Below are 11,835 nucleotides of genomic sequence, written 5' to 3'. Positions count from 1 at the left end.
CTAGTCATGTACTTATAGCATATCTTGTTAAAAAATCTCAAATTGCAGTAAGGAAAAGGCTCTTTGCTATAATAGAAGTTAAATAATGGAGTTGGGAAAATTCTGTTAGTTACTAAGTTGACTAGTTAATTAGGAAAACATTTCTCCTTTTCTCTTGCTTTGTGGTGTGAGAGTATATGGTCTCTCTTGATTCAATTTCTGTGTATATTCTTTGGCTACAAAAGAGGAAATAGTTGACAAGTGCTTAATTAGTTGTAGTCATTAATTCCGAGTTTGGTTTATTCGCTTATAATTACCAGTCCAAATAAAAACCAGAAATTCAGTAGATTATCAGTGTTGGCCATGGCTGATTTGAACACAAGCACTGTTCTTGTTACTGGTGCTGGTGGATCAATTGTCTATAAGTTGAAGGAGAGGTCAGGGAATTAATTATACAGCTAGAGGATTGGTTAGAACAGAGGAAACAAACAAAAAATTGGTGGTGCAGATGATGTTTATAGTGGTGATATCAGGAATACCGAGAGTCTCGTTCCTGCTATACAAGGTAGCATCACAAGTGCTGTTCCAAAAATGAAACACGGGTTTGATCCAACAAAAGGTGGAAGACCTGAATTCTATTTTGAGGATGGGGCAAATCCTGAACAGGTATACTGTATTGGCCAAAAGAACCAAATAGATGCTGCTAAAGCTGGCTGATGTGAAGCAGATCGTGCTAGTTGGGTCAATGGGAAGGACAAATCCTAACCACCCCTTGAACAGTTTGGGGAATGGGACTATATTGATTTGGAAGAGAAAGGCTGCGCAATATTTAGATGACTCTGGAATTCCATATACAAGATAAAGAAGGTGGTATAAGGGAACTACTTGTTGGAAAGGACGATGAACTTCTCGAGACAGAAACTAAAACTGTTGCTAGGGCTGATGTTGCAGAAGTCTGCATTCAGGCACTGCAGTATGAGGAAGAAAAATTGAAGGCATTTGATCTGGCCTCAAAACCTGAGGGAACTGGCACTCCCAACTAAGGATTTATTTACTAGTTAGGAAAACATTTCTCCTTTTCTCTTGCTTTGTGGTGTGAGAGTTTATGGTCTTTCTGTTATATTCTTTGGCTACAAAGGAGGAAATAGTTGACAAGTGCTTAATTAGCTGTTATTGTTGTAGTCATTAATTGAGAGATTGGTTTATTCTCTTATTACCAATACCAAGATTACTTATTACACAATTTTAGTATAATTGTGTCATATATGATAATTAAACCTATAATATGTTTTGGTAATGTATTGCTTGATAAACCCAGTATCATTTTATCTCCTAATGAATAGCTGGTTATGCAGTTTAATTGGTCTTGGCTGGGAAAAGAATGTTTGTGTGCTGTGGAGGATCAGGGGGAATGCTGTAAGTTGATAAATTAACACTTGCATTTTCCTTTGATACATTTTGTTCATTATCTTACAAGTTTTGTTTTGTGTGATTATTTTGTTCATTAAAAGGGGCATGTTGGGCATTTGTTGCGGCGGAAGCCATTACTGCCATATACTACATTAAGTCGAAAAAGCTGAAACTGTTGTCAAAACAACATGTTGTTGATTGCTTGTATAGTGTAAAGCCAGCGCCAGACACTGTTCGATACCATGAAAGAACGGGATGTTATACGTGTCATTACAATAAATACTTTCAATTTGCAATCGAAGAAGGTGTTTATTCGGATAGCTCATATCCTTATATGGCCAGGAGGACTACCTGTCGTAGGCTACCTAATGAGGTAACTCTTTTTTGGTTCAATATATTTTGCAACATATATATATATATATATATATATATATATATATATATATATACTATATATAGTAGTAATAGAAAAATACATTTTAATAAATACATTTGTTGGTTTATGTTACATGTTTTAATTAGTACAGGAAAAAACCAAAATCAAAAAGTTTAAAAGGGTTAAGGATCTTGGTTTGGATAAAAAAGGAATTGAAGAGTTAATCCGGAAGCAACCCATTTGTGGAGCCGTAGACTTATTGGAGAGCTTTCAGAAGCATTCAGGAAAGGTAAAATTTCTTTCACTGATCAACTTCTTGTTTCTTGTGCTTGTTAATTCATATCTTTTTTTATTTCTAAATTCATTTTTTTGATAGGATATTTACATGGGTCATACAGAAGAACCTGACATTTACTTTCCAACTGGAGGGCGCCATGCAGTATTAATCGTTGGTTTTGGTGTTGAGAATGGCGTGGAGTATTATTTGATCAAAAATAGTTGGGGAGTCAACTGGGGTTATTGGGGTTATGCTCGGGTTAAGAGAAGCCTCGTTACACGCTTGTCTTTTCCCGTGCTTGATGAATAGATAGTTTCGTGAGTAGATAGTACTTATTCGTAGCTGGGGCTATGCTTTGACGTTCAACTAACTGGATCAACTTGTATTTCTTTAATGTTGTTTTTGCTACTGTTGCTATTGTTTCTTGAAAATTATGACTTTGCAACGATAAATTTCTTGTCTTTATATATGTGTCGTGTGTTTGCATCTCACATAATTGCACCAAACGTTTTGCATGGACTCTTAGTATGGTGCTAGAACATTACAAAGTTAGAGATCCTTTTATACAAAAAAAAGAAGAAGAAGGAATTCTTTCGGTACAATTCTTCATCCTTGTAGTAATCTATGAAATCTATCAACTTGTTTTTTATCTTTTACATCCTGTAGCATACACCAAGAAGCCAAAACCCATAAGCATCCCTATCCTGCCATAATACCCAACAAACTCAAACATGTACCATTTTCCAGATCTTTATTGCTAGTTTTCTTTTACCTTTCAACACTCCAACTGGAACTGGTCAGCAACTCCCTTAATACCTTAAAGGGAACGACAAAATAGTGACCAGACTCACATTGTAGGAAGATATGGCTGTAGATTTCCTCTTCACAAAACAACAAATTTCTTGGAGATCATTGAACTTAACGTCGTACTGGATTATACTTTCCAAGTTTAGAAGTAGAGAGACATTATAACAAGTGGATGCTAGTAGTATCGTATTAGCTTGCAAAAAGGCACAGCACACATCCTTAATTTTATAATAGAATTTATCCAAGTAGAGTGATTAAACCAATGTTGTACTTATGAAACATTTTACCAAAGAGAAAGATACAATATTTACTACCTACTGTTAGAATTAATCATGGAGATTATCCAAATCTAGCGATCGCACAAAAGTATTCTAAAAGACAATTTAATAAAGTGGTACCCCTTGGAATGCTAGAGAACATCTTTCTCCACTTCTCCGTTAGTGTTCACAATCTTCGATCTGCTCTTGTTTCTCTAATCACCTTGCAAGTATTATGTCTGATTTTTTTTTTTTTTCAAATCTGTTAAAGAAAAGTCATATAACGAAAATACAAACAAATAAAAAAAAAAAAAGTAGGAACAGAGGGGGGAAATTAACTTAAGCGGAAAACTTGGAATGGAAAGAAAGCTACAAACTGATGTATATAATGCGAGAAAAGGTTGATGAGAAAGATTCAATCACCCTTGCTATTAGTTGTGCTGAGAAAGGAAATATGGAAACAAGCTTTCATGTTGGAGTTAATAAAAAGTGTTTGTATTGATGGTGTAACTGGATAAATATATCACAGTGAGAAGTGATTTTTTTTTCTGAAAGCACTATAGATGAACTTCTCTTTTTAGTTATTGCTTTTGTCGTGGTTCAAGGTTGAGGAGCAATATGTTTTTTTTTCCTCAATAACAAGTGTATGAGTCGCTTAAGCTGTCTTTGTTTTTTGCTTACCCTGAGACCAACTTTGAACATTTAACATGGTAAGAACATCGAAGAGTTTGAAAGAGGATCTAACTATCGTGATTACTCGACAGAGGAAATACTTATAGAAGACAATTCACAGGTGAACTTATTCCCATTATATGATGAGGTGAATGAACAACTGTTGAGGTCGAACAAGGAGGAATAACTTTTGATAATTAAAGGGGACATATATAAGCTACAACAAATGAAAAGAACAGAAATCTAGTGAAGTTGAGAGAGACATATTATAAATGCTACAAATCCAAAACCTGCAAATATGAGATTAGATATATCCAAAGAGTGAAGAATTAGAACTCGCATAAACTTTATGCAGATCTCTTCCCCTCTTTTAAGAATGTCTACCCAAATAACACAAATAGAAGACTCTAAATTAATAGTACCAAATGTCGTTGTGTTTCTAATTGTTTCACATTTAAGGCATCCTCTTTTGATTTTGTCAATTGTATAACCTGCCAATTATGTAATAATATAAAGATTGTTTGATAAATTTAGTGTATGTGAAGCGCCATAAACTAAGGCCCTTAACTAAGCTATGTCAGACTAACACACCTTTTAGTAAATCAAAATAGAATCTTCTCTTAAGCTATGTCAATGAGTCTTGAAAACTGAAACAGAAAAGTCTGAAATATCCTACTTTTCGTATCATTATAATCAATAATTAAGGAAAGATCATCATCATCATGCATAAAACAATATAAAATACTCTTAAGCTATCCTACACCATTTAGCAAAACTTCAATTTATTGAGGAGCAACCTCTCTCGCCCCATCGGTTTTAGCCTTTAGCATCTTATTAAGGAGAGGAATGCACCACAAATCTCTTCATCTCAGTTGAGGTGAGTGTAGATTTGACAGATTGATGATGCTGCAGGTGGTAGTGCACCAACTCATCCTGACATGAGCCGGCCGTGAAAGTAGGCCAAGTGAGATTAAAACCTCTACGCCAATCAAATTTCTCAAGGTCCGTATAGTTGATTCTTACGGCAGCATCACATCCAACTACGCCAATTAGACTTCATACCTTATCTTCAAAAAGCAGCTCCGGTTCGGGAAATCTTGATTAGAGACCTAACCCAACCATGTCCAGCAATAAACACATCATTTCACCTCTTCTCATGGAACATGAAGCTGCACCTTATGTCACTACTAAAAAAACTGCCAAAAAGAGCGTCGCTTTTTTGGCCAAAAGCGACGCAGTCAATCTCGTCGCTTTTTCCAAAAGCGATTTTTTAAAAAAAAATATATTTTTTTTAAAGAATGCGACGCCGTCGCTTTAATTATTTTTTAATTTTTTTAGAATCTTGAAAAGCGATGGACAATGAGACTCCGTCAGTCGCTTTTTTGGAAATAAAAATTTGAAAAATCCATAAAAGTGACGAACTAAAGGACCTTGTCCGTCGCTTTTCTGGGTTTTAAAAAAAAAATTAAAACAAGCGACGGACTAAAGGACCCTGTACGTCGCTTTTCTGGGTTTTTAAAAAAATAAAATCCAGAAAAGCGACGGACAAAACCACCCTGTTCGTCACTTTTTCTGCAATTTTTTTGTCAGCAGAAACTGCCAATTTCTGCTCCCCACCTGCAATAACAATTCAATTCAATTCAATTCAGCCCTAATCAAACACAAAACATTATAAAGAAGCTACACAAAATATAAAACAACAAACTTAAATTAACATTCAAAAATATATAAATCACAATTTAAAGACGTATAAAGTTTTTCAAAATTCATTTCAAAATTACAAATAGTTCATAAAGACTATATTTTATCAAGATTTCTAAAGTTCAACCTAATAATTGGTTCAGAAATTTTATAAATCAAGATTTCTAAAGTTCACATCTAAAGTTTAAAATCCTACAATTATTCAAAATTTCTAAAGTTCGCAACTTAAAGTTCTAAAATCCCACAATAATTCAAGATTTCTAAAGTTCACAACCTAAAGTTCTAAAATCCTAAAATAATTCAAGGTTTCTAAAGTTCACAACCTAAAGTTCTAAAATCTTACAATAATTCAAGTTCTCTAAAGTTCACAACTTAAAGTTCTAAAATCCTACAAAAATTCAAGTTTTCTAAAATTCATAACTTAAAGTTCTAAAATTCTACAATAATTCAAGATTTCTAACATTTCACAACCTAAAGTTCTAAAATCTTACAAAAATTCAAGTTCTCTATAGTTCACAATTTAAAGTTCTAAAATCCTACAATAATTCAAGATTTCTAACGCTCCCAATCTTATAAAGTTCTAAAATCCTACAAAAATTTAAGTTCTCTAAAGTTCACAGCTTTACGTTCTAAAATCCTACAATAATTCAAGATTTCTAAAGTTCACAACCTAAAGTTCTAAAATCCTACAATAATTCAAGATTTCTAAAGTTCACAACCTAATTAAAGTTCTAAAATCCTACAAAAATTCAAGTTCGTATCTAATTTCTAAAATTTCTAACTTCAAGAATTTCCAAGTTCAAGAATATAGTTCAAGTAACCCAATTTTCAACAACAATGGAGTAATACATATAAGCACAAATACAATGGCAAATTGAAAAATTCAACTAATCTCTAACTTCTAGCTTCTAATTAGTTGTTAGTTCTAACTTCTAATACTTAATTTACAATCATATTTAAAAATCCCCAATTTTTCTAACTTCAACTTCCAAACTTACGAAATTCAAGAACTTCTAAGTTGGAAAATTCAACTAATCTAATTTCAACTTTCATATACTATCCAATATTTTTCTAACTTCAAAGTAATCTAACTTTCATATACAATTCAATGTTTTTCTAACTTCAACTGTCAAACTTACTAAATTCAAGAATTTCAAAGTTGGAAAATGCAACTAATCTAACTTCCAACTTTATAACTTCTAACTTCTAATTATTTGTTAGTTCTATCTTCTAATACTCAATTCACAATCATATTTTTAAAATAAAAAAAACAATTTAGAAGGAAACCCTAATAAAAAATCCTCAATTCTCTACCTAACTAACAATAATCAAATTTACAAATTAACAATTGAATAACACAATTCATCAAACTAAAACAATATACTAGTTTATAACAAATCAAATATTACTAGAATTGAAAAAAACCAAAATTAAACCCTAACCTTAACATGCTAAGGAAGAGAGGCAGTGGGGACGACGGGTGGCGATGCCGACGGAACTAATTCTCAAGGAGAGAAGGGCGACGGCAGCGTCGGGAAGCAGCGCAACAAATTTGGTTTTAGAGAAAAGGGAGAGAAAAGAGATGGGAAAATGGAGGAAAAACTCGTTTTTTGGTTCAACATAATTTTAAAAAAGTAACGGACAACGTCTCTTTGTCCATCACTTTTTTAAAAATATTTGACCAAAATTTTGACTAAAAAGCGACGGACTAAGAAACGTTGTCCTTCGCTTTTTAAAAATGTTTGACTAGATATTTTGACCAAAAAGCGACAGACTAAGAGATGTCGGCTGTCGCTTTTTAAAAAAACTAATTAATAAAACAAAATAAATTAAAAACAACGGACAGCGTGGTTATTATTTAATTTATAAATAATTATTTTTATTAAAAAGCTATGGACGGCGTCTATATATATTTTAAATAAATAATTATTAATTATATATATATATTTAGCACAAAAATCCACAAAAAAAGCGACGGACTAAGAGATGCCGTCCGTCACTTTTTGTAAAATAACTATTTTTATTAAAAAGTGACGGACAGTGTGGCAAATGTTGTCGCTTTTTGGAGCGACGCAGTCCATCGCTTTTCTGTCGGTCGTTTTTTGGCAGTTCTTTAGTAGTGTGTTATTCCAAGCCAAACATATAATTTTAGCATATTTTCCTTTTAACTGTACTCATTATATTTTGTTTACCTAACCATCATTTGTTCCTCTCTATTTATACTCACCACAACAACAACAACAAAAAGTTTCATAACTTCACAACATCTTTTTTCCATTTTCTCCTAAGTAAAATTTCTCCATTACAAATCTAGCCATTTTCTTGATCTAATGGGATCAATTGCACAAAATGGAAAGAAGATGACTACCATTAAAATATAGGATACTTTACTTAAAATTTGTATACTCTACTATACAAGATGAAGATACAAAAAGAAACATAGGAATGCATGTTCCTAAGGATGAGTCAACAAAGTAAGACAACAATTCGAAGGCGATTTCTTGTGGTCTTAATCTATGATGATTGCAGAAGAGAGAAATAAAGGATGAACATTGTTAAAAAAATGAATAAGCAAATGGTATTTCTGTTTGGTTAGATAATATTTGTGTCTAATCAACAAATCACTTCTTTTCACGAAAAAGTGAAGTAGAGTTAATTATAAGTTCAATCCTATCCGTTCCACTATTTCATATGTACAAGATGTTGTTCAACTTTAGAATCACAACTTTTCAGCAAAAATCATAATTAAACAAGGGTGGAGCCAGAGTACCCCAATGGGGTCATCCAAACACCTTTTGTAAACTTTATATATATATATATATATATATATATATATAAATAATGGCAAAGGATTCCATCATCCATGACAACTAAAATAAAACTAACAGATAACAAACAAATTCAACCACGTTCCTTTGACCCTCCTCAAACAGCTGACCTAGGGTTTCCTTCCTAGCCAGTAGCTGCGCACTCTCATGGCTTCTACGACCACTGTACAGCCTTCTTTCAAGGCTGTCCAGCCCGCCCCACCTCCCCAAACCACCACATAAGCCACCCTTTTCAATTCCAATACTATAAATCCTAAACAATCTGCCCTAATTAACTCAAAAACAATCGCAAAATCAATCGAAATAATGCATGGAGAACCTACTATCACGTTTTTAATGGAGGAAAGAGAAGACTTTATGATTGAAGAGGGATTGCATCAAACAGTGGTGTTTAAACTATCCATGGTGCACCAGATTTGAAGGTATTAAGGTCAATTTTACCGAAACATCTTGGTACCAAGGGCAATTGTTTAATTGGCTTACTTGCTCCAAGACAAATTTTGTTGAGATTTGATCAATATGAAGATTATGTGGTAGCTTTATCTCGCTCAGTTAATTATCTTCTCTACAATGGGAAGGAGCACCAATGTAGGGTTTTTCTATGGTCCATTGGATATAATCCTAAGAAGGAAACGACGTTAGCTGTGGTTTGGATTTCTTTACCGAACTTATTTCCAGATTTATTTGCAAAGAAGTCTCTGTTGTCTATAGCATCGGCAGTTGGGAAACCATTAGCTATAGATAAAGCTACACAAATCAAGTCAAGACCTAGCACAGGCATAGCTAGGGTCAAAGTTATACTTGATCTAATGTCAAAGCTTCCAAATCGTATAAGATTGCAGTTTGTGGATGGAAAATCTGGTAAGTTGATCGAGGTTTTTCAAGAGATTGTATATGATAATCTACCTTTGTATTGCAATTATTATAAGCACCAAGGTCATGATGAAGATAGATGTCATTTTATCTCAAAAAAAAAATCAAAATAACAAACAAACTGATGATACCATTGAAGTTTCTTCAAAAGGTACTATCGATAGTGAAAAGTATCAAGGTGATGCAAGAGAAATACTAAATGAAAAAAGAAAGGTTGTAGATGTCGATCAAAGTAAAGCTACTTCTTTAGATCGACAATTGGTTGTTGTCACTTCTAAGCAAAATCGTGCACACTCAATGGATGTTGTTATGAGTAATATTGGTGTTCAAATAAATACCAAAAACAAAAGGGGAACGCCAAGAGTTGGGGTTGATGCACCGCGAGTTAGTTCAGGCAAAAAAATAATGGATTCAGGACACAAACTAATGGATACATATGATGTTGAAGATGCTGAAAATTCTGGGCAGCATGTTTTGCAAGTTGAAACCAATAATTCAACTAAAAAGTGGACACTGGGTGCACACAAAAATTCAACTAGTAATCGAAGGCTTTCCCCGACTAGTCAAAATAATTCTCTATGTAGTGAAAAGGGTTTAACTGGAAATTTTCATGACAATGAGAAGAGGCAAGATATGAGTAATGCCTCAAGAGACTTATTATGTTCGAATATCTTTGATACTTTATCGAAGACTACTGGAAAGCAAGTAAAGTTAACCGAGAATGACAACGATTTGATCCAAGAAAAACAGGTCTCACCACCTACTTTGAATAGCAAATAAGTCCAAAAGCTCCCGTATTTGTGCCTAAATGTGTGATTGCAAAGAAGAATGAGTCAAGGGCCTTAGTGTCAAATATAATTGATTTGGGCGAGGATTCTCTTGATGAAGATGAGGAAGACAATATGCTTGATTTGGGTGAGGACTCTCTTGATGAAGATGATGAAGATATGCTGGACATATGCTACTACATCAATGAAGACCTAGTAAATCTTTATAGATTTCTGATTTTTATTTTTTTTTACCAATTACCCTATTTTTGTTCAAATTTTGAGCTTTTGTGGTCCGTACCCCAGAAGATGCTCTAAATGATTGTTGAGGAAGTTTTAGATTTTGTGGAATGTTAAAGAAACATTCAATATATAGATGATTTAAGGATTAGATAGCAGAAATAATTTGAATTTTGTTTAAGTTGTGATCTTCAAAGTACAACATATTAGTATCGAAATAAAATGGAATTGAATTGAGTCAATGTATATTGTATATTCATATAGATATACCCAAATAATGAAATGATGAAATGAGGGGGAAAAGAGTGAAATTAGGGCTTTAAGTCGTCTATGTGGAGGTGGGGTGTGTTTGGCGTGCACATGTGGAGTCCATGTGGCATTTTAGCACACACATGGATGTTTTTGTTAAACAAAAGGGCAAGTGTGGTCCAATAGTTAGACGGGAATTACATTTTTAGCCGAAATATAGTTTAAGGGTATATTTAAGCTATTTCAAATAGTTTAAGGGTAGTTTTGACCCTTTTCCGTAGTCGTCTATGTGGATGTGGGGTCTGTTTGGCATGTACATTTGGCATCCATGTGACATTTAACACACACATGGATACTTTTGTTAACTAGAAAGGGTAGGTGTGGCCCAATAATATGAAGTAAATGAACAAAGTTAAAAAAAAAAAAAGGGAGGNGGGGGGGCGGGGGAGCGTTCAACTGAAAATGAAATCATTTTTACGTTTCAAAGTTACACTAATCTCTGGTGACGACAACAATACCGAGACATGAAAAATGGAAGCAAAATCAAACGAGGTCTTCTTTTGTTCATTTTTAACAGTGTTGTACAAATGTTAGAATTTGCTTATTAACTATAAATTAAATAATTACGTTTAAGTTTTATTTCAAACTTTGATGAAAAGAAATAAAAAATCAAATTCATTAATAGATTTCTAAGAAATTTACTAACTATTATTTAGAAAGTCCTTTAATTACCTTAGACAATTAAAGGAATAATTAAATATGAGCTATTTAAATGATTATAAAGATAAGTGCGCTGCAGGGATTCGAACCTGTGCATTTGGGCTTCATGAGAGAGCCTCCGACCGCTGAGCCACACTAACTTATTGTGTCAAGGGCGCCCAAAGTATAAAATATAACCATTTTGAACAACATTTTACTTAGGTGTACGGTATAATGAATTGGTGTTATGGATCAGCCAACCTAAGTCAGTAGGGAAATTGAGAATGGGCCTGAGACAATTAGGAAAAGCCAATGAATTAAACAGCCCAACAAAAAGCTACAAGACTATATCCTAGACTAATGCAAGGACAAGTACGTGAGAAAAGTTGTTATATGCAGGAGTATGACAGAGTAGTGGGGGAAAAGAATGATAGCAACATTTTCTTAATTCTCATCTTATTTCTTCTAAGTTCTCTCACATCTTTCTATCTTATTTTTTAGTATTTTTCATACTGCAATTGTTGCTCCTTGAGAGTTGAACTACCAAATTTCACTACTGTAATTGTTCTTCTTGACCAATCAATCTAAGTGTTGCTACTGTTTCGTTATTTGGATTGAAAATTATTCCAGTTGGTGCTTTCATTGCTTTAGACTTCATGGATACTTTTAAGAAATCAGATGGTGTTGTACCGTTGGACTC

At 33.5% G+C, this 11,835-nt stretch overlaps 1 protein-coding gene and 1 pseudogene across 1 annotated transcript; both read left to right on the top strand.

Moving 5' to 3' along the window:
- The first annotated feature begins 342 nt into the window (after positions 1 to 342).
- LOC125851902 (uncharacterized protein At2g37660, chloroplastic-like) lies at positions 343 to 1,022 on the top strand (annotated as a pseudogene).
- Positions 1,023 to 1,328: 306 nt separating this feature from the next.
- LOC125851901 (ervatamin-B-like) lies at positions 1,329 to 2,351 on the top strand. The gene is made up of 4 exons (XM_049531645.1): positions 1,329 to 1,395; positions 1,491 to 1,762; positions 1,917 to 2,054; positions 2,142 to 2,351. Exons 1-4 carry the CDS (start codon positions 1,329 to 1,331, stop codon positions 2,349 to 2,351), a joined length of 687 nt encoding a protein of 228 aa, XP_049387602.1.
- Positions 2,352 to 11,835: the final 9,484 nt, after the last annotated feature.

The sequence above is a fragment of the Solanum stenotomum genome, unplaced genomic scaffold (genome assembly GCF_019186545.1).
Source record: "Solanum stenotomum isolate F172 unplaced genomic scaffold, ASM1918654v1 scaffold3043, whole genome shotgun sequence".
NCBI lineage: Eukaryota > Viridiplantae > Streptophyta > Magnoliopsida > Solanales > Solanaceae > Solanum > Solanum stenotomum.
This window is presented reverse-complemented; position numbering and strand designations above follow the sequence as displayed.